The sequence below is a fragment of the Cervus canadensis genome, chromosome 2 (assembly GCF_019320065.1).
Source record: "Cervus canadensis isolate Bull #8, Minnesota chromosome 2, ASM1932006v1, whole genome shotgun sequence".
Lineage (NCBI taxonomy): Eukaryota > Metazoa > Chordata > Mammalia > Artiodactyla > Cervidae > Cervus > Cervus canadensis.
This window is the reverse complement of record NC_057387.1, coordinates 65,863,899-65,888,428: the sequence shown is the minus strand read 5'-3', so window position 1 is coordinate 65,888,428 and position 24,530 is coordinate 65,863,899. Positions and strand designations below refer to the sequence as shown.

The 24,530-nt window shown below is 36.1% G+C and overlaps 1 protein-coding gene across 2 annotated transcripts in view; it reads right to left on the bottom strand.

The window, feature by feature from the left end:
• Positions 1–24,530, bottom strand: part of SLC44A5 (solute carrier family 44 member 5) — a 429,650-nt gene that overhangs the window by 17,479 nt on the left and 387,641 nt on the right. For both annotated transcript variants that reach the window (XM_043460948.1, XM_043460949.1), the window contains 8 exons: positions 23,162–23,245; positions 19,593–19,705; positions 13,262–13,393; positions 9,660–9,759; positions 7,442–7,534; positions 6,871–6,958; positions 6,116–6,378; positions 5,524–5,618 (listed from right to left, as the gene is read on the bottom strand). In XM_043460948.1, coding sequence (XP_043316883.1) covers positions 5,524–5,618; positions 6,116–6,378; positions 6,871–6,958; positions 7,442–7,534; positions 9,660–9,759; positions 13,262–13,393; positions 19,593–19,705; positions 23,162–23,245 — 968 coding nt within the window. The remainder of the gene's footprint in view (positions 1–5,523; positions 5,619–6,115; positions 6,379–6,870; positions 6,959–7,441; positions 7,535–9,659; positions 9,760–13,261; positions 13,394–19,592; positions 19,706–23,161; positions 23,246–24,530) is intronic.

Genomic DNA, 24,530 nt, shown 5'->3' with positions numbered 1-24,530 from the left:
TCCAGGATCAAGTGGCTTCAGTGGTGAAATTTTACCAAACATTCAAAGAAGAATTAATATAAATATAATTCTTCTCAAACTCTCAAACAACGGAAGTGGAGAGGACATTTACAAACTCATTTTATGAGGCTAGCATGACCCTGATACCAAACCCACACAAGGACACTGCAAGAAAAGAGAATTATAGTCCAGTAACCCTGATAAATATAAATGCAAAGATCCTTAACAAAATATTAGCAAATTGAATTCAATATGAAGTTAGAAGAATCACATGCCAAAATCAAGTAGGATTTATACAAGGATGCAAGGATGGTTCAACATATGCAAATTAATAATATGCTCCACATTAACAAAAACATCTATTTATTCTTTATTGACTATGCCAAAGCCTTTGACTGTGTGGATCACAATAAATTGTGGAAAATTCTGAAAGAGATGGGGATACCAGACCACCTGACCTGCCTCTTGAGAAATCTGTATGCAGGTCAGGAAGCAACAGTTAGAACTGGACATGGAATAATAGACTGGTTCCAAATAGGAAAAGGAGTACATTAAGGCTGTATATTGTCACCGTGCTTATTTAACTTATATGCAGAGTACATCACGAGAAACACTGGGCTGGATGAAGCAAAAGCTAGAATCAAGATTGCCGGGAGAAATATCAATAGTCTCAGATATGCAGATGACACCACCCTTATGGCAGAAAGTGAAGAAGAACTAAAGAGCTGCTTGATTAAAGTGAAAGAGGAGAGTGAAAACATTGGCTTAAAACTCAACATTCAGAAAACTAAGATCATAGCATCCGGTCCCATCACTTCATGGCAAATAGATGGGGAAACAGTGGAAACAGTGGCTGACTTTATTTTGGGGGGCTCCAAAATCACTGCAGATGGTGATTGCACCCATGAAATTAAAAGACACTTACTCCTTAGAAGGAAAGTTATGACCAACCTAGACAACATAGACAACAGAGACATTACTTTGCCAACAAAGGTCCATCTAGTCAAGGCTATGGTTTTTCCAGTAGTCATGCAGGGATGTGAGAGTTGGACTATAAAGAAAGCTGAGCTCTGAAGAATTGATGTTTTTGAACTGTGGTGTTGGAGAAGACTCTTGGGAGTCCCTTGGACTGCAAGGAGATCCAACCAGTTCATCCTAAAGGAGATCAGTCCTGGGTGTTCATTGGAAGGATTGATGTTGAAGCTGAAAGTCCAATACTTTGGCCACCTGATGTGAAGAGCTGACTCATTTGAAAATACCCTGATGCGGGGAAAGATTGAGGGCGGGAGGACAAGCGGATGACAGAGGATGAGATAGTTGGATGACATCACAGACTCAAGGGACATGGGTTTGGTTGGACTCTGGGAGTTGGTGATGGCCAGGGAGGCCTGGCATGCTGTGGTTCACGGGGTTGCAAAGAGTTGGACATGACTGAGCGACTGAACTGAACTGATCTGAACATTAACAAAATGAAGGTGAAAAATCATATGATTATCTCAATAGATGCAGAAAAATTACTTGACAAAACTCAACCTCCTTTTGTAATAAAATCTCTCAGTATACTGGTTATAGAAGGCTTGAACATAACCAAGATCATTTCTTACAAGCCCACAGCTAACATCATACTCAATGGTAAAAAGCTGAAAGCTTTTCCTCTAGTAATAGGTACAAGACAAGGATGCCCACTAATGCCACATTTTTTCAGTTTAGAACTTGGAAGTCTCAGAGCAATTAGGCAAGTAAAAGAAATAAATGGTATTCAAATCAGAAAGGAAGAAGATTGTCTCTGTTTGCAGATCAATGGTATTACATAAGAAAACTCTAGAGTCTCCACCAACAAACAGTTAAAGCTAATACATGAAATCAGTAGAGTTTCAGGTAATGAAATCAATATACAAAAATCGGTTGTTTTTCTGTACACCAACAACTAATTATTGGAATTAGAAATTGAGTGCAGTTTCATTTACAATTACATCAAAACAATAAAATAACTAGAAATAAATGTAAATGAAGAAGAGAAATACTTGTGTATTAAAAATTGTGAGCTATTGACAAAAAAGAATGAAGAAACAAATAAGTTGAAAATATTCCATGTTCATGCATTGAAAGAATCAATATTGTTAAAATATAATTTAAAATGTAATTTAATGTACATTTGAAATGTTATTCTTGGGCTTCCCTGGTGGCTTAGACAGTAAAGAATCTGCCTGCAATGTGGGAGACCTGGGTTTGATCCCAGGGTTGGGAAGATCCCCTGGAGGAGGGCATGGCAACCCACTCCAGTGTTCTTGCCTGGAGAATCCCCATGGACAGAGGAGCCTGGTGGGCTACAGTCCATGGGGTCGCAAAGAGTCGGACCTGACTGAGTAACTAAGCACCACACAGCACAGAATGTGTATAGTACCCAAAGGAATCTAAAACTTTCATTCAATCCCTAACAAAACTTCAATGCTTTTTTTCATAGAAACAGGAAAAGCAATCCTAAAATATGTATAACATCATAAGAGATCCAAATAACCAAAGCAATTAAGAAAGAGTAACAATAGATAATATACATGCTGTTCTCTCAAAACATCCCACCCTCGCCTTCTCCCACAGAGTCCAAAAGTCTGTTCTGTACATCTGTGTCTCTTTTTCTGTTTTGCATATAGGGTATACATGTAACTCCATGGCTGATTCATGTCAATGTATGACAAAACCCACTACAGTATTATAAAATAATTAGCCTCCAACTAATAAAAAATAAAATAAAATAAATTAAAAAAAAAAAAAGAAAGAGTAACAAGGCTAAAGGCCTTATACTTTCTGGTTTCAAACTTTCTTACAAAGTTAAAGTAATCAAAACAGTATGGTACTGGCATTAAAAATAGAGAGCCCAGAAATAACCCATGCATCTATGGTCAATTTTTGACAAAAAGTCAAGAATATACAATGGGAAAAAGACAGTTTCTTTAATAACTGGTGTTAGGAAAAACAGATGCAAAAGAATGAAATTAGACACTTATCTTACACCACACAGAATAATCAATGCAAAATGGATTAAAGACTTGAATGGAAAACCTGAAACCATAAAATCCTACAAGATTTTATAGTGGTAATTTCCTTGACTTTGGCCTTGGCAATGAGTTTTTAGATTTTACATCCAAAAAAGGCAAATGCAACAAAAGCAAAACTAAACAAGTAGGCTACATTAAACTAAATAGCTTCTGCACAGCAAGAAAACCATAAAAAAAATGAAAAGGCAACCTACTGAATGGGAGAAAATATTTGTAAAACACATGTGAAAAAGGGTTAATATTCAAAATATACAAAGACTTTATACAATTCAACAGCCAAAAAAAAAAAGAAAAAACGAAACAAAACAAATAACCCAATTAAACATGTGTAAAGAACCAGAATAGATGTTTCAAAGAATACATACAAATGGCCAATAGGTACATGAAAAGGTGTCCAACATTACTTATATCAGAGATATGCAAATCAAAACCTCAATGAGATATCACCTCATACCTGTTCACATATCTGTTATCAAAAATACAAGAGATAACAAGTATTGGTAAGAATGTAGAGAAAAGGGGACCCTTGTACACTGTTGGTAAGAATGTTAATTGACGCATCCACTATGGAAAACATAATGGAGGTCCCTTAAGAAACTAAAAATAGGACTACCATATGATCCAGCAATTCTAATTCTGTATATATAATTGAAGGAAACAAAATCACTATCTTGAAGAGATAATTGCACTCCAGTGTTCATTGCAGCATTATTTACAGTATCCAATGTATGGAAACAACCTAAGTGTTATTAGGTACATCAATCAATAAAGTATAGTAAATATACACAATGGAATATTATTCAGCCATAAAAAAGAAAGAAATCTTACCTTTGCAATAACATGGATGAACCTGAAGGGCATTATGCTAAGAGAGGTAAGCCAGACAAAAACAAATATGCATGGTATTGCTTATATATGGGGGAAAAGTTGTAATGCATATAAACTGAATGGAATGGTAGTTATCACATGCTGGGCATGGAAGAAATTGGGAGAGGCTGCTAAGCTTTTAGCTATAAGATGAATAAAGTTTTAGGATATAATGTAAAACATGACTATAGTTGATAATACTGTATTGTATATTGAAATTCGCTAGGAGAGTAGAACCTAAGCATTCTCACCAAAAAAGGGAAAAAATGTCCCACCTTAAATGTGGGGATCCTTTCACAATGTCTATATGCATTAAATCATCATTTGTACACTTGAAAAATACAATTTTATTTGTCAATTATACCTCAAGCTGAAAAAAAATTTACTTAACAAATCCTTTGCCCATATTGAATTAGGTTATTTATTTTTGAGTTGTAGGAGTTATTTATACATTCCAAATATTAGTTGCTTATCTGGTATATGACTTGCAAGTATTTTCTCCCATTCTGTGCATTGTCTTTTTACTTTCTTGATAGCGTCCTTTGATGTACAAGCATTTTAAAAATATTGGTGAAGTGTAATTTATCTGTTTTTTCTTTTGTTCCCTGTGTTTTTAGGATCATATCTAAGAAATCATCATTAAATCCAATGTTAAGAAGATTTACTCTGATGCTTTCTTCTAAGACTTTTATAGTTTTAGCTTTTATGTTTGTCTTTGATCCATTTTGAGTTAATTCATGTATATGGTGTGAGGCAAGGGTTCATTGTTTTGCATGTAGATATCCAGTTTTCTTTGTTACTTAAGTTGAAAGAAACTCTCCCACATCAAACAGGCTTTTTGTGAGCATTTACTTTAGGGCTCTCTAGTCTATCTCAGATCTATATGTCTGTCGTTATACCAGTGCCACACTGTATTGATTTCTGTGGCTTTGTATTTAGTTTTGAAATCAGGAACTGTATGTTTTCCAACTTGGTTGTTCTGTTTCAAGATTATTTTGACAATTAATAATAAAATATTTTAAAGTACATTCTAAACAGCTTTTGTTTTTATAAACTGTATGTGTCATGTGTGAGCAAATGACATCCACAATTTATATTTTAAGTCTGCCCTGTCTTGAGCTCTAGACTTAGAACTGCCTGACATCTCCACCATGCTTCTCAATATTAACAGGTCAAAACCACAAATTTTAATCTCTTCTTTGAATTGTGTTTCTCCTGGCTTCCATACTTTAGTAAGTAACATCACACACTTTTGGAGAAGGAAATGGCAGCCCACCCCAGTATTCTCGCCTGAAAAATCCCATGGACAGAGGAGCCTGGTAGGCTACAGTCCATGGGGTCACAAAGAGTCAGACACAAATGAGCGGCTTTCAGTATCACACACTTTTTCTCTACCACTGCTCCTATCCCCACCCCCACCGTATTCAATCCCTCAACAAGTCCTGTTGGCTTTTCCTTCTAAACATCTCCCCAATTTGACCACATTTATCCCTATTACTGCATCCAAGTTACAGTCATTATGTTCCCCCAACCCCTGATACAGTCTACTCTATTTACAGAAGTCAAGAAGTCTGAGAAAAGATGAATTGTAGAATCTTACTTTGAAGACGTTTGTCCATGTATTCTAGGATTAATCTGAACATTTGAATTATTGCAAGAATTAAAGATCCAAATGCTAGGGATCCTGTGTGATATCTGGACAAAGATAAAATGAGAATAAAGGTTAAAATATTTTTACGAAGAACTAAAAGGATGTTAGTTAATTTTTATTAACTAAAGGGTAAAAGGGTCAATAGAAAATAACTTCTACTCTCTTATTCAGATTGACAAAGGTCTCCATAGAGGCCTTTAAACCATATACATCCATTTTGTACTTCATCTACAAAAATGATACTGGTAGCCTATCATTTAATATTGGTTTTATGTTTGAGCTGAGCAATGAAGAAAGAGAGACAAGTTCATCCTTAATCTTTAATTTAGTGACCTCCCCTACTTCTTCACTCCAGTAAACTTTTAGAAGGATTGGCCTCGGTAGGAGTTAAAAATAAAATCATGGCTATAAAACCAGACAAAGCCAATGGACATGCATGAATCTTGAATTATACCTCTGACCTCAAGTACTTTGCCACTTTAATTATAAGCACACTAAACATAACTGGGAAGATAGATGTAGTGTTCAATGTGAAACTTACCTTATGGCTCGTCCAAATGCAGTAAAAAGTGGGTAGGGTGGGATGTCATCAGGTTTTTTCAAGGCCCAATAATAAGAAGCAAAGGCACCAGCAAGGGCACACTGACCCAATGCAATGACAAAGTTTATAAGCCAGAGAAAGACGAATAGATTGAGTAACTGGAAGGTAGTGATGTATTGATGATATAGGCTCTTTCCACCATAGAAAGCAAAATGACACTGAGCCCCAGGGCAAGCTTTGGCAATTCCAGTTGTATTAAAACCCTGCACTCAGAAAAAAGAAACCAACAAGGATAATATAATAATACTATTCCAAGATCATGCCTTCCCTGCCTTCTCTTGTGTAGCCCCCAACTGCTTGTCCTGCTCTTCTTCTATGGGCTTCTCCTGTTATTTCTATTTGCTATAACATCACTTTTTACAGTTCTTTCATGAGTTATGGAAAAGCATCTCATTTTACCATTACATGTTCATTAGTCTGCATCTACTGTACTTTTACATTTATTAGTGTGGTTGTTGACTGTACACACTTCTTAGGCATAAGACAAGGGAGCTCAGGCAGTAGCAGTGTTTTCTCTCTGTTCTGCCCACTGTTTTCCGCCCTCTTCAGCCAACACCTGACTCCCTCTCCCCATCTCTACAGTGATCCTCATCAGTGCACAGGCTCTCTGTTACAGGATCATTCCTACAACAGTTGTTGGATGACATGTAGCAGAGTTCTTTAATAAAGTAAATAAAAGAGTTTCTTTTACTTACCACTGGGTCACAGGTTTTATTTTCATGTTCACATCGCCCCTGTGGTGCTATGACTTTGTATACAGGTGCCCCTGATGTAGCCAAGTAACTGAGTGAACTCTATTAAGGTTAAATTATTTGCTGGTAGATTGAAAATAAATGGACAAGAAAATCATGTGTGGATAACTCAAAAGTGTACTGAAAGACTAATTTCAAAAAACTTACAATCTAACAATTCATTCATTTTAAGACCCAGAGTAATATAACATGGGTCAGCTACACTGAGTGGCCCCTTAAAAGCAATGAAATATAAAAGAGTGGTTTTTTTTCCTTTTTTTTTTTTCAAGTATTGCAAAGGAGAAGTACCATATGTGTAGATAAAATAAAACAAAATCTACCATATGACCTATTTGAGGGGAAATTCAATTGGTTCACTTTTTTAGAACTTAGGAGTCATCACCATCATCATCATCATTTCAATTACATCTTTAGGATGTCTCTAGTCTTTCCAGGATGGAAAGGTATGTAAACTCCCAGCTCCTGAGTAATAGTGTGGACCTGAGGTTTAAAGAGGTCAATTACCAAAGGATACAGTGCTACCACACCCCAGTAGGAAATGCAGACCGAGAGGAAAAAGAAAGTTAAAGCTGGATAAATTAAAGTACTAGGGATGTATCCAATGGCTCTGAAATAAAACAAATAGTTGAAATTCAAAATGATACAGTTACAATTTCTCAATTAAAATTTCATCTTAAAAAAATTTCATCTTTTAGAACTAGACTGAATTCATTCAAAGAACAGTGGTAATAACCACTGACTCTTTTTTGCTGGTGTATTCACAGTTGGTTTTAATTTTTATTTATTTATTAAGTTAATAGCATTCTTTCAGTGCTTATGTTTGATTCCTACCAAAAGTTCTCCAAACCTTCTCCTCTTTGGTTATTTCTGTCTAACTCAGAAAGACTTCATGCATTATAATCATGGTATTTCTCCCTTTTGTTTAGACATTTAAAATTGCAGAGGATCTTGACAATCATCTGATCAAATGTGAGAATCCATCTCTAATTCAAGAATCCCTTCTGAACTGTCTTCAGAACATGTTCCTTAGCCTCATATGACACAGCTTATTCTATTTTCTGAACAACCAAAGTATTAGGAAGTTCTTCTCCTGCATGTAATTCACATCCAGTACCTTCTGGAGAAGAAATTACCACCTTTTCCATACAGCAACCCTTTAAGTAACTCTTTCATTTTCCAGGATAAATAAGTACTTTGATATTTCCTCCTAAGATACGCTTTCTAAAATATTCACATTTTACTCTATTACTAACTACTTTTGAATAATTTTTTAGCATATGATGCTAAATTAACTCTATGTTGTTTGATATAGCCACTGAGAACTACAATAGAGCTATTTCTACTCCTAATGCATTGACACATTTTTTTCTTCAGTCACGTCATGGGGCGTGCATAATCCCAGTTCCTGCACTGGCTGAGGGAACCCTTGCCCGCTACAGTGGAAGCGCAGAGCCCTAACCACTGGACCACTAGGGAATTCCCACACTGACGCATTTTAGATTCATTTTTTTGTTACCTTCTCCACTTCACTATTTAGACTATGCTATCCTCTCTTTCCTCCAGACACTGATGTGAGTGAAATACTGGGCATCCCTATGATTACCCTGTATTCTCACGCCAATTTGTTCGAGCTCTTATTTTCCTTTGGAAAAAAAAAATCTTTAATCTGTCACAGTAGTAACTGCCCTTTAACACACACATGCACACACACACATTTAGAGGCATAGCAGTTAGAAAAGTGAATTGTACAATATCATATTATTTAAGGAATAACCCAGCAAATCAGTAGCTTTCAGTGGCTAATGACAGGGCTTCAGTTATTGTGGGAAGGACAGATTTAATTCAGCAAACTGCTTGTTAACTATTTCAAACACTGGCTCTAGGTGGCACTATTATTATTACAGATGATGATTTTGTTCAAACAATCCTTAAAGACTATTTAAAATAATTTGGTCCTTGGTCATTAACAACCCAGTTTCCATTGTTCTTAACAAAGAACATGATCTGTTGGCTTTTAGTAATACTTTATTGTTTCCATGCATTATTCAAAAGTTTAATGTATTATCTTCAAGTGACTTTTTGGAATAGTTTAGAAACTGTAGGTGTTATTACCTCACAGCGTGAATTTTATGAAAAACTGTGTTTATTTTGTAGCATTTTAAAATAAAAATGACTCTGGGCATACAATGTTCTTGAATTGAGAGCTATAGATACAAAAACCTATGGTTTGGTGCTGCTAAGACCAATTACTCTGTCTACTGGCAAATTTTGTTACTTATACAAAACTAGCAAGAGCACATAATTGACTTTATAGAATTACAGTGATCTACAGTTCTGCAAATGATATCAACCATCAGTATTAACATACGACTCAGTATGGGAGTAATACAACATATAATATAACTAACTTTTATTAGCACTTTATCATTTACTTTCACATAAGCTATCCTCCCAACATATATTTGGTGTTTTAAAAAAGTGTTAGTGCACAGACTACACAGGTTTTAGCTTTATTTTGCTCTAAGATAATTGATGTTTGGGGATTTTGAAAGACTTGTTAGTGTGAACTTTTTAATATGTGGCAAAGTCTGAACTTGAACAAGTTTTCTTGAATGGTAAGCAGATTTAACAAGCCATCTTAAAGGGAAAAGAGTCTGGGGCATCTACAAATAAGCAGTGACTGATATGAATGACGGATATACATTATGCGAGTCTCTCCATCAAGGCCTTACTTGCTCCCCTCCTTCAGCAGGGCGATGGAGATACGGATTCGGTCCCTGAGGAAGATCAGCATGAGGATGATGAACAGTTCAAGGAGGCAGAGTATTACCACTTTAAACAGGAAAAAAATATTAGTGTGTGATGCAAATCAACCCAAAGAGCAAACTTTCTCTGCAAACATTAGACTGATCTTCATGATGATTTCTGCCAGCTCTGACACTTCATAATTCAAGCAGTGCTACCTCTCCAAAGATGCCAGTTTTAGAAATTCACTTTTCAAACCTCTGAGAAATGCTTAAAAAAAAATTCTGGATTAAAAATTTTAGCTAGAATTTAAACAACTGTGTTGGACAGGCTTCATTTTATCTATGGAAACATTTCACACCACTTGTAGAAATGAGAAAATAGGCATAGAAGAAAAAGAAGAGCTGCTTTAGACAACTCTATTTTAGATGTTTTCACTTGTAAACTTCTTTGAGTAAGAGAATCATTACAGAACAAAGTTTTTGAGCTGCTGCCAGGCTTACAATGCCTCTTAATTGATCTTGCTGAGGGACAGGGTGGGGCTCTGGGATACCACATTTTTAGTTTGTGACCCCACCCATCATGACTGCCTTGATAAAATCAGTGTAATGCCAACCCAAGCTGTGTAATAAAAGGCTGAGAATTCAAATTAAAGGAATCTAGTTCAGTTTTTTTTTTTTCTTTGCTGTACAACATTATGAATCCCTGTAGGTATACATATAACCCCTCCCTCGTGAGCCTTCCTCTCACCCCTCAATCCACTCCTTTAGGTCTAGTTTAGTTTTGAATTGACATTTGTATGCCTCTTGAACTAAGAGTTATACACATTAACTGTGTCAAAACCATATTTATGTAAAGTGAACCTGCAAAGAAAGAATAAAGTGCAGAAGTGTAAAGAAAGAGAGCAAATAGAGGGAATCTTGGTTCCATTTTGGATTTTTGTTTCCTAGATCCAGGTCCACTTGGAAGTCCAGCTGCTTTCCTGCTATTTTGAGTTTGGTGAGACACCTCTCTGTTCTTAGAATAAATGCCTCTGCTTTGCCTCCAACTTTATTTGTTTTTACTTGAAGCCAAACAGCCCTATTTATTATATTTCCTCAATTCTATGACATACCTTTAATTTAGTAATAACCTTTGAGGAAAAGTAAAAAATCCTTTATTAAATGTCTGTCTATTGATTATAAAATGCATCCTGACCTCAGAGATGTTAAAAGGTGAAAAGACATGGAGTCTAAATTAAGGAATATAGTATGACTAATAGATTCTGAAATCATGAAAGAAACTTAATAAAAAGCTAAATTCCTACCCATGAAAGGATCCACTCTACAACGTTCCTGCTAGTTATTCTGCTCATGTCTGAACACTTCCAATCAGAGGACACTCATTATTTTATTCTATTTTATACCACTAAGATTCAGATGTTTATCATACCTCAGTTAGTATCTCCAAGTGAGGAGAAACCAGTTACCCCAGAGATGCGGGAGGTTCTCAGTAATATAACATCTTCCTGCTACATCTTCTTTTATTTCAACTGTGTATTTATGTTTTTATGCATAAATGATTCTTTTAAAGCTACACTGAGCCCAAAACTGTGGAGTGTAGCCATATTAAGCTAAAATCATTATCTTCTTTGGATAAACTTAAGGATATAAACTGTATCAGTCACTTTATGTTCCAAATTGCATTGAAAAAGAACATTGCATATTAAATTTGTACCTTTACAAAATTATATTATTGTAAATGGTTTTTTTAAAGAAATTTAGCACCCTTTTGAATTTATATATTCCCTCCTTTTGTTTAAATAAGAGCAAACAATAGAAACATATTTTTTGAGACCCTACAGAGAAGCTGGTATAAATCTAACTTTATCAAGGAGGCTGGGATAATTAATAGAAATGAGAATAGAACCATCTTCTAATACAATCCAAGACTCATAAAATGATAATTTTTATGTGCATTACTCCACATATTTTTAGTGTTTCTGTCAATAAGTATAATTTCACATGTATGCCCTTGTCACTGGTGCTGAAAATTATAAGCACAGAGCAAATAATGTCTGATATTATTTCATAATGGATTATGAAAGTTAACACTCATTTGAGGAAAGATAAGTATTCCTAGACTTGAAAATAAAAGCAAGCTCTGCATTTTCCTCAAAGTACCTCTCTTAACTTTTCCAATGGCAGATTCTATCATCTTATTGATTTTGCGTCAAAGATCCTTAAAAGACAGCAGCAGGATGACCATAGAACCTGTAACTAACATCCATCTGAGAGTAAAACTAGAGGTTTCAATACATAATGGATGAGATTTGTCATCTTCAGAAATGATAGGTAACAGTATGTGGACTGCTGACGGATATAGAGTCACTCAAATTCGGGAAAAGGGATGAGGATATAAGTCCCAAGATGTTTGATTTTTTTTTTTTTTAACTTTATTTATGATGTTTGATTTTTATAGTAAAAAAAAAAAAAAAAAAGAAAGAAAGAAATGGCTATCAATGAAGTTCTTCTGAAATGTGTTTGAAAAAACTAATGTGTTATATTATTGAAGGGAATTAGCTGCATGAGAGCTAGAAATGGGAACCCAAAGAGCAAGAATGTGGCATTTTGAGCTAGCACTATCCAAGGAACAGAGAAACACTGAGTATGGCTGACACAGGAATCTGGTGGGGGCTTCCGTGCAGCTGGGGTAGGTCATGTCACCAGACATGGTGACATGCTGTGAGCCTGTCTCTGAAAGCCACCCAAATGACTTCTGGGTGAAGTGGCAAAATTAAGTTTTCAGATTTATGTTAAGGGATCCATTCTGGAATCATGATGCTCTCCAAGATACTGCCTCCTCTTAGGCTGTCTGGGCTCCTTACCAGGCTTCCTCAAATTTATCTTGTCTGGCTCTCTAACTTCAACAATATAGGAAGATGAATTTTTTTTTAAAGCACCATGTAATTAGAGATCATTTTAAAAATATTGATTAAAGAACATGAATCTCTGTAAAGAACAAGGAATAGTGTAATAAAAACTATTAAAGCCATCTTTGAAATCATCTACCTTTCAAAATTCTGTTAATATTACCTTTAACTAACTCAACCTAAATAAACACTAAAAAATGTAAATTTTTAACTAACTCAATCTAAATAAACACTAAAAAATGTAAATTTGTAAAAATTATTTATTATTCCAATTCTATAACAAGTAGTTTAAAAGTCCTGTCATGAAAAACTTGTTTCTTCATTTTCTTTTTTCTTTTTCTGTTTTTAAATGCAAGTTTGAAATATCAAGCATTTTTTCCTTTTAAAATATCTCTCTTAGATATTAGATTAATGGCTATAAATGTCTATATCTGACTCATGTTAAGTTGAAGGCAAATAGCTTGAGATCATTGTACAGTAACATTTTCTTAGATTATATAATAAATTCCCCTCAATGACTTTCCATTTACTATGACTAGTAGTATTATAGACACTTATTTTAATGATGTTAGCAATAGATGTATTTAACAAGTTATACCAACCCAAGTTTTCTCTGGACAAAAAGATGCTTTCTTGTTATTACAATTTTAACAAAGCAAGTTTTTAAAATCCACTCACTAAGTGCGAACCACGTTTGTTTCAGGCGAAAGTACATGCTTATGTCAGTCTGAATCCCAATGGTATATACATTTAACTGAGAATCTGGATGTTCCTGAAGACGGCTGTATTCTAGGTAACAGCGCCATATTCCTTGAAAAAGAGAGAAAAGTAGACTAATATAAAATGTTATTTTCTGAAATATAAGCTCACATCTACATGAAATTGATTAGCATGGTCATTTTTACAAAGGAAAGATTCCCATTTACACATTAAATATTTTATGTGCATCCAACAGTCTAAATGTGCTATCATATTCAATATAAATTTTTTCAGTATTTTGTTGGATGACCACGGCAACACCTGACTTTAAATGTCCTTTTAATTAGAAACAACTTTAATGTCCATCAGTAATGACTGGTTAAAAATATTATAGTATGTTTACACAGTAGAATACTGTATCTCCATATAAAGAGGAGAAAGTCTCTAGTGATAGTGAATGATCACTAGATGCTTTGTTAAATGAAAAAAATAAGTACAAAATTATAAAATTTATAAGATTATAAAAATTATATAAAATATTCTATAATTCATATAAGAAGTAAGGACAATATTGTATTTTCTTATGCATACATAAAGTATCTCTGGGAAGATACATAGGAATACAGTATTTTCTGTATCCCTTCACTTTCAAACTTCCAATTTCCTTATGTTTTTGTAACTTCTATAAAGAATACAGCTCCAGTTTGTATGTTTATATTTTAATCTGACCTGATAATCTCTGTATTCTAATTGGTGAGCTTAATATATTTAATGTATTGCTATATTTACTTTTGTTTCAACCATCTTTGTTTTTGTATTTCCTGTTCTACTTTGTATCAACACTTCCAATTCTTGTCCTTTAAAAACTGATCAGTTTTTGTTTCTTAACTTATATTCTGTTTTCCCCCTTTACTGGTTTAGAGATATCTACTATATTTTTAGAATAAATTACTCATGACAATTGACTGTGTACTTACTAACCAAGTCTAAAGTCAGCCCAGGAAATATAAGAACCTTACATTAGTCAATAATCATCCCAGTCTGATTATTCCTCTGTATTTTACTTATGTACAGTTATACCTCAAAAAATTGGATATTATCATTATTTTGTACAAAGTTTCTTAAGTTCTGTGCTGTGCTGTTAGTCCCTCAGTCATGTTCAACTCTTTGTGACCCCTACGGACTATAGCCCGCCAGGCACCTCTGTCCATGGGGATTTTCCAGGCAAGAATATTGGAGTGGGTTGCCATGCCCTCCTTCAGGGGCTCTTCCCAACCCAGGGATTGAACCCAGGGTCTCCCACATTGCAGGGGAATTCTTTACCATCTGAGTCACCAGGGAAGCCCTACCTACAGATTTACCAATTAATTTTCTTTGCTCACCATTCATTCTTGCATCTCATACATTTTTGTGGAATCATTTTTCCCTTTAGTATTAATATATGTCTACTTGTAAACTCTAGCTTTTACTTATCTTAAAATATCTTCAATGTTACTCTCATTCTTGGAAGATAGTTTTGCTGAGTGTACAGCTATGTAAAGTGAAGTGAAGTCACTCAGTCGTGTCTGACTCTTTGTGACCCCATGGACTGTAGCCTACCAGGCTCCTCTGTCCATGGGATTTTCCAGGCAAGAATACTGGAGTGGGTTGCCATTTCCTTCTCCAGGGGATCTTCCCGACCCAGGGACTGAACCCTCGTCTCCCACATTATAGGCAGACGCTTTACTGTCTGAGCCACCTGGGAACTCCTGATAGTGGTACACTCAGGAAAAAATGTCCTGAAATTTTTATCTGACCAAATTCCAGTAGAAGCCCACAGATCTGCACACCCTGGGAGGGTCAGCTATAGGCTGACTGTTATTTTTTTCTTAGCTCTTTGAAGGTATTATTTTGCTCCTTTTCTTGCTGTCAAAAAGTCTTCAGCTTAACTGTTCCTTTGTATGCAACCTGTCTTTTCTCTCTGATTGTTTTTATAATATTTTGTCTTTGGTATTCTGAACTTTCCCAATTTCTTTCTTTTACATCATTAATTTCTTGCTCTCTAATGTATCATTCCAAACAATATACAAGCATATTTTCCTTTCTCCCACCTTAAAGAGTAAAACAAAAGAAAATCTATTTTTGACAGTTTTATCCCATCCACTGCCCAATTTCTTGTCCCTCATTGCAATAAAACTCTCCAAATAGCCCTGTATATTGTCTGTCTATAATTCCTCTCCTCCAGTCCTTCCTCAATCCACTCTAATTAGGCTTTTCTTCCTCATTATGCTACCAAAGCTACCCTAATCAGATTACCAATGATCTTGCCATATTTATGTATCCAAAGTCTATTCTCAGTTCTTATCTTTCTTGACCTATCTGCCCCATTTGACATGGTTTATCACCCCCTCTGTTTTGTTTTTTTTTTTAAACTTGGCTTCTATAACATCACATCCTTTTAGTTTTCAAAGAAGACCCATTTCTCCTCAGTTGTCTTTGCTGTTCCATCCTCTTCTCTCTGACCTCTTAATGTTGCAGGGCCTCTGAACTCAGTCTTTGGTCCACATCTCTACCTACACCTAATTTCTTGGTGATCTCAGCCATTCTCATGACTCTAATAATCCTGATTCCTAAATATATTTATTTAGGCTAATTTTCTAACTCTGTACATTCAACTGTATATTCAACTGCCTATGTGACATCTCCATCTTAATGCTTAATAAACATCTCGAACTCCACACATTCAAAATTACACTTCTGATCAATCCCCTTTCTAAACCAAGCTTGCTCCACTCAAATCTTTCCTATCTCATGTGTGCATGCTAAGTCACCTCAGTTGTATCCAATTCTGTGTGACCCTATGGACTGCAGCCTGCCAGGCTCCTCCATCCAAGGGATTCTCCAGGCAAGAATACTGGAGTGGGTTGCCATTTCCTTCTCCAGGGAATCTTCCTGACCCAGGGATTAAGCCCAGGTCTACTTGCAGGCAGATTCTTTACTGTCTGAGCTACCAGGGACTAAAGTCATGATCATTTCACAGCTCTCCTCTGCTCAAAACCCTACCTTGTCTCCCTACTTCACTCAGAGTAAAAATAATCTAAGTCTCTGGCCCTCCAGAAATTCCTCATCTCCCATCCTCCCCTTTATTTGGTACACTCATCCACGCAAGCATTCTAACCGTTTCTTCGACATGCTGCCATCTTTAAGACTTTGCTCTAACTGTACTTACTGTCTGGAACTTCTCCTGTTATCTCCAGGGGCTAATCCCATTTTCTCCTTCAAGTGTTTTCTTGGATCTCCTCTCAAAAATGCCTATCCTACTAATACTGCAATTTGTACTCCTTGCCCTACCATGATACTCTCAATCCCCCTTCATCTGTGTCTATTCTTTCTTTTTTCTGTGGCAAGTATCACCTTCTAATAGGCTTAGTTTATGAGTGTCAAGAGAGTAAGAACTTCTTTCTTTTTGTTTACTGTTCTTTCTCAAGAGCCTAGAATAGTGCCTATACACAGCAGCTACACAACTGATATTTGTTGAATGAATAAATGAAAAAATGTATGACTAGATATAGATGTCACTTCCCTTATTCTTCTTGGTAGAGCTTCCTGTATCTGTGAGTTTATCTCTTTCATCATTTCTAGAAAATTCTCACTCAGTACCTTTCAAATATGCTGATACATGTTAGGCCCTTCTCAAACTGTCTGTATCTCTTAAATACAGAATCATATTTTGTCCTTTGTTCACGTTCTGCTGTATTCTGAGTAATTAATTCAGAATTTCATCTTTCAGTTCATTAATTATTTTACTATTTAACGTATTTAATTTTGAATATAACACTTTATTGCTTTGTTTTGAAAAGTTCTATTTGATTCATCTTCATGTATGCCTGAATATTTTTGATGATTTCTTATTTTTTAATTGCATTTTTAATTCTTAAACATTAATTCATGTTCTGTATCAGTCCATATCTGAATTTCTTAGTGACCTCAATTTGAGGTTTATCGTTTCTTTTGTTTCTTGCAAAAGACCATTTCCTTACGTGTTTGGAAATCTTTGATTGCAACTCATACATTGTTCACTTTAACCTGTTGAAACCTGGTGATTTGAGAAGGTGCTTCCATCTAGAGGGGATTCATATTTATTTCTACTGGCAAGCAAAGGGTACTACCACACTACGGTCACTTCATGCGTTTTCCAGGATCCAGGGCCTACTCCAGGAGTTTCCAGCCGGACCCTCTACCCCCCTGCTGGCTCTGAGTCTCCTGGTTGTAGCACTGGATGATCTACCCGTAATCTCACATGTGCCTCCTGCTCAGTTCCCCACTTTTTAGCTTGTGGGTTGAAAATGGTTTTCCTTTCTGGGATACTTCATTTCTAGTAAGCTCATGAAAAAAAATAAATAAAACAATACAATATAATATGCCATCATTTCATAGCAAAAGGACCCTTCAGATTATTTAGTTCCTTCACACTGGTGGATGTGAAAGTCTCAGCAGTTATTTTCCAATTTATTTTTCTATTCCTATCTCATTCCTGTCCTAGTGTGTGTTTGTCATTAAAAGTATGTTACCTGGGCTTCAAGTCCTCTTTCCTTAATAATATTCCTGCATAATAAGAAAATAATAAATACCATTTATTGAACAATTATTATGGCAGCTCTCTAAGTACTCTATATACATTATTTATTTAAGACTCAGATTCCTGTTATACAGTTGAGGAAACTATGAAATAGAGAACTATGTACTTGCAGAGAACTGTGTTTTTTCTAAATTCTAAATAGATATTTATAACCATGGTATTATATGGCTATCCCCTATGTAACTCTTAATTTGTTATAATCAATGAGAATTGTTCACATGCCCAAACTCTAAGACAGAAAAGGGCAGGGGACACTTTGACCTCCGAGGAAGAAAACAAAGGCTTTTTGACAAAAAGTTTTCTTAGGAGTTTCAGATTGGGAGACAGCAATGCTTATATTCCTTCATGAGACTCATGGGCAGCTGCACAACATTAACAGATAAGGAATGATACATGGAGTCATCTAAATGACTGTTGAGAAACTCAGTGAGGATAACAAGCAGGATAATAACAATAACTCAAGACATACTGAGTGTTTACTGTGTTCCAGGGGTTGTTCTAAGAGCTTTATATTCATTGTCTCATTTAATTCTCACAGTAATGGTATAATGGAGATAACCTTATTGTGTTGATGATATGGATAAGGAAACTGAGTCTTATAATCATTCAGAAACTTTTCCAAGTCCTCCAGTTACATTATGGAGACAGGATTGGAACTCAAGCTAACTATAGATTTTGGGTATTCTACATTCTTATACTGATATGTGTAAAGCTCTTCTTCTTTGGGTGACAGAAACAAGACTGTTATTTTGGTATCTCTGACTATAAAAGTCTCATTGTTGATGTAAATGGTGCTATAGGAAAATCATTCTTTTGAATAGAAACCTCTCAAACATTCATATACTGGCTCATATGTTTATTAGAAGACTGAGAATAAGGGCTATACTGTTCACTGATTCTTTGCAACCCCTTAGACTGTAGCCCGCCAGGCTCCTCTGTCCATAGAATTCTCCAGGCATGAATACTGGAATGTGTAACCATTTCCTTCTCCAGAGGATCTTCCCAACTCAGGGATCAAACCCAGGTCTCCTGCATTGTAGGCAGACTCTTTACCATCTGAGCCAACAGGGAAGCCCATTTTTTTTTTTTTTTTAATGTTCGAATTTCACCTGTACTGCATTTGGCAGAACTGAGTTAATAATTAGAGCTCAACCAAAAGTAAAGTAACTCTCCATCCAATAAGTGTAATGCAGAATACTTGCCTCTAGAGGGTGATGGCCCATTATGGAGTACTGGCCAATTATTAAAGTGTGTGACAGTACCTGGATTAAAAGTCCTAAGTTGAAAGAGAAAAATAGATCGATCACACATCTATAACTATGCAGACCTGGGCCTTTGATCAGATAAAAAGTTAAAAGACTAAAAGAAATTGTCTGAAATAGTTTTCATTAACCTAAATGGGATTCTTTCCACCTCCTTCTTAATACTCATGAGATATGAGACCAAAGACTGTAGAGAAAAAGAGAAGAATATTTTGATAGCACTTTTCCCCCCCCAGGATAAAGAAGAAAAAAGTAACAGAGACACTGTATGCAGAATTAAGTAGTTTTTCTCAGTTTAACACCTTTAGGAAGACAGTAAAGAAGGATTAAATTCACTGGGAGTAAAATGCTTTCTGGTAATTGACAATGGCAACTGAAAAGAAAAAGATTATTTTGACGTTTGGTGATTTTAAGACGGGTGGATACCTACCATAAGCTATGATTCCAATCACACCAAAGGTGAAGATCCAGAAAAGCAGTCCAGCTGTGAACCTCAGGAGCATCACAAACATCCAGCTCAGGAGCATGGCAATAGTCAGGCCACTGGAGGATAAAAGGCACAACAAACATAGGGGCCAGTGTGCCAAGCATAACAAACACAGCAAGGCAACACTTATTTCTATTCAAAATAATTCTTGGTTATTTCATCTGACTGTAGAAACATTTATGACATTGAAAAGTATAAGCAGTTCTTTCTGTTACGACTTTCAAGGGAAACAATAAGATCATCAGAACTTGATACATGAATCATTTTCAGTGCAGCAGCTGGTAAACGCAAATTCTGTGTCCGTAGTTGTTTCAGGAAAAAATCACAATTCCTATCTGCTGCAGTCCTATTTTTTTCCTTCATACTTATGCACCAAGTGATAAGCTACAAAGCATATCCATGAGATGTTATTGCTGCTCTATATACCTGGTCACTAATGAAAACCGTATGTGATATAACTAGCAGTAAGAGAACAATCTTAGGGCAGACAGACAAGCAAAATAATTGTCCTACACAGTTCCTGAATCCGTGGTTTTGTAGCCATTATCATTCTGGTCTAATTATCTCTAATCGTTTGTGATGTCTAACATCACCAGACACTTATTTCAGATCCCCAGTGATCTGTGGGCCATTATCTGGAGCCGGGATAAGGCCTCTGTGTCTCCTGGGCCAAGTGACTTTATCAAGCAATCAAGAGCATGACTATTTTCCTTGGTTTAATTTCTTCCTGGGGTTTGATTGAGTACTGGTGGTACTTCTTCCCAACCCCACTATATATCCAGGTTAAAGTCATATTGGATTTTTCTAAGTGATTTCATCAAAGAGAAGTCACTAAAATTGGAAATTTGGCTGATGCCTCTATTAAGACCTGACACTGCTGGTGATATCTGCAAGTTTCCAAATAGCAACAGACAGCCTGGCACAGTTACTGAGCTTATTGTCTTCAGATGTTATCTTTAAGAAGAAACTATTAATAATACTGTCACTGGGTAGATGACAGCATGTACCAGAGTACCTTCTCAGTGCACAGTCTTACAGAGCCTGGGCTTTTAATTTAGAAGCAAACCACAGATACTTCAATGCTGAAATACGCAGTCTGATTGAAAACTTATTCTATAGCATAGGACAAGAGGGTTATTAAAAAAATATATTGGGGCAGGGGGTGGGAGGCTTCCCTGGTGGCTCAGTGGTAAAGAATCCTCCTGTCAATACAGGAGACACAGGTTCAATCCCTGGTCTGGGAAGATCCCACATGCCCTGGAGCTGCTAAGTCTATGTGCCATTAACTATTGAGCCTGTGTTCTAGAGCCCCAGAATTGCAACTACTGAAGCCCTTGCCCTAGAGCCTGTGCTCGGCAATAAGAGAAGCCACCGCAGCCCCAAAGCCTGTGCTGGGCAATGAGAGAAGCCATCGCAATGAGAAGCTCCCACTTGCTGCAACTAGAGAAAAAAAAGCCTGTGCAGTAACCAAGACCCAGCACAGTCAAAAATAAAAATAAATAAAATAAAAAATTTAAAAACAAGATCAGAGGGGAAAAATAAGAGCTATAGTTCTTGACTACTTGTGTTTTTAATTCCCACATAAAAAAATTCTGAGTACACTAAGTCCCAGCATGTCAGTGTTTGGCTTTATACGCATGAAACAGATGAGAACAGAGAGTTGATAATAAAGGGAGGTGTTTATGCTCTAGTGGTTAGTCCCTGGGTAGAGACTATTTCAGAGTGTGTGAGGAGGACGGGAGAATCTGTTATAAATTATACCTTTCTCAGGTGAGAGTAGAAAAGCCAAAATAAAGAAGAGACAGAAATTATCTAGTGATATTCAGGTCTGACAATAGGGACACCAGTTTCCTATCAAGTATAAACTACAATCTCTGCCATGGAGATATATCCTGAAATACACAATTGAAAATAATTACTCTGTTTAAGACAAAGCCTAACAATGTAAAACCTCATAAAACTATCTAGTTTTATAGTTCTAAAAACTGCTGCTGCTGCTAAGTCGCTTCAGTCGTGTCCGACTCTGTGCGACCCCATAGACGGCAGCCCTCCAGGCTCCCCCGTCCCTGGGATTCTCCAGGCAAGAACACTGGAGTGGGTTGCCATTTCCTTCTCCAATGCATGAAAGTGAAAAGTGAAAGTGAAGATGCTCAGTCGTGTCTGACTCTTCATGACCCCATGGACTGCAGCCCACCAGGCTCCTCCACCCATGGGATTTTCCAGACAAGAGTACCGGAGTGGAGAGCCAGTGCCTTCTCCAGCTCTAAAAACTACTCCCTAGTATTTTACACACAATACAATTTTGACTTTATTAAGCACCTTACTTAAATATATCTATCTTGTCCCCCTAGTACTTTTATAACTGTTTCTTAAACCCACATTTTCTATGTATCTCTATGGTCCAAGAACCGTACTAGGACTCTGGAAAACAAAGACAAGTTAGACATAGTTACCATAGTAAGAGTTCATAGTTTATCAGAGGGAAAGAGATGGATAAATAAAATACAAGATGGTAGGTGCTATACAGAAGATAGATATGTGTATTTACAAATATGTATGTACACACATACACACACACACACACAATGAATGAGGAACACAAAGGTGCAAGTAACTTACTATATCTAGGGAAGTTAAGAAGATATTTTAAGTGACACAAAAGCTGATTTTAAATGATGAGATGAAGTTTCCCAGGGCACAAAGGTGGATATTCTAGGAAAGAGAATAGAATGTGCAAAAACACAAGGGTGTGATGGTCTGAGAATGGGTGTGCTATTTGCTGTGTTTAGAAGGTTAATCAAGAAACATGGAGAAACATGGATGGAGATAAATCTGGAAAAGTAAGTTGGATAGGTTATAAGAGCTCTTGTAAGTATCTGAAGAAGTTTCCACTTTATTCTTTGATTACTAGGAATCATAGATGCCTTTAAGGTACTTAAGGTACAAGAAGGAGACACAAAAGCCAGACAGTGATGACAGCCTTAGGGTATCAGACACGTGTACCTGCTCTGGAGGACTGACTACATTTTCCTTTATGTTTAAGAATGCAAATCTTATGTCTGAAAATTCAAAACCTCTTCCTCCTTTCATATATCTTTTTCAGCTTTTCATAAGTACAGTTAGTTTGACCATGATGATAACAAATGTTATATGGAAGGGCTGCATTAAAAAATAAGAATGACCCTTTGGGATCAAGGGAAGGACAAATTTTATATGTAGTGAAAGGCGCACACATACCACAGTGAGGCCCCATGGGACTTGAAATATATGAATACTCTTACTAGTAATTTAATAAGTAAAATTAAAATTTACATTCTTATAACTTTTTGCTAATATTGGGCAGATTTCCAAATATTTTGGGCTCTTCACTCTGTCTGAAAAAGAAACTGGCAGGAACTGAAATCTGAGTCAATCTCTCATTCATGAATATGAATGGGGAATTTGATGAAAGAAATTCTACAAAGATAAACTCAGAATGGGGCTGGAGACGAAACACTTATGTTTTCACTTACATGAGAATCCAATACCATGTTGTTGCATAGTCTTCAAACACCTTCACTCCAATTGCCCTTGCATCAAGGGCTTTATTGATACCACTGAATTCAAAGAAGAAAAAAAAAATCAATTATTTTTTGACTACCACTAAAGAGAAATGTTCTTGTTACGATAAAAGGGACTTGGAAGCTGATGTTCTAAGCATATTTTTAGAAACCATTTATCGCTAGTGACCCTTTTGCTAGCCATAATAATACATGAGGTGTCACTTTGGTGAACCTACAAAGGTAGCTACAGCTACACACAGAGGAAGCATTGCTTTCAAGAGTGGTAAACATACCTTTTTTCCAACATATGCAACATGCCCTCAGTGTTGCAGAGACCTCACTATAAGACATGAATTTAAATAAGATCAGCTTCTAACTTATAAAATCCATAGAGCTAAGAGTGAATATGATACTTAATTTCCCCTTCTTAATCTTCTGACACGCTGTAGCAGAAGGCACAAAGAGGCACATGCAGAAAAGCACACAAATCATTAGCATCCAGCTGGATGGGTTATCAAAGTGAACACACTTGGTAAGTACAGCATAGTCATTCCTTCCCCCCATGTGCTCCAATTACAATACCTTTCCCTTCCCCTAAAATAACCATAATTTTGACTTTGGTGATTATAATTTCCCAGTTTTCTTAGTTGTACCATATATATATGCATCATAGTGTAATTTTAATTTAGTTGGGCTTCCCAGGTGGCACTAGTGGTGAAGAACCTGCCTGCCGGTGAAGGAGACACAAGAGATGTGAGTTCGATCCCTGTATTAGGAAGATTCTCTGAAGGTGGGCATGGCAACCCACTCCAGTATTCGTGCCTGGAGAATCCCATGGACAGAGGAACCTGGCAGGCTACAGTCCATAGGGTCGCAAAGAGTCGGACATGACTGAAGCAACTTAGCACACATGTGCTTACTTCAAAATTTTACCAATGGAATTGTACTATTAGAACAATACATTTTTGCAATATATTTTTTATTTTAAATTCAACAACTGAGCTGTGCAATGATACTCTGTGTTGATATTTGTATACACACATCTGTGTGCATGAGAAAATTATATTTCCAAATAACATGGAACACCACGATGCATACAGCCAAGAGAAACAGAAAATTTACTTCACTGTAAATAGTAATAGAAATTCAACACAGTAACCAGCACAGCAGCATCGTGGTTGTTTCACCTTTCTTAAGACTCCCTTCCATTTAAAATAGCTGGCAGTTTTATTATTTCAGTCATTTTTTTTTTAATGATGCTTTAAAAAATCATGGGTTTTTTAAATTATGCTCATCCAAAAGTAAATTATATTAAGGTGTTTCAATATGTTTCCTGATG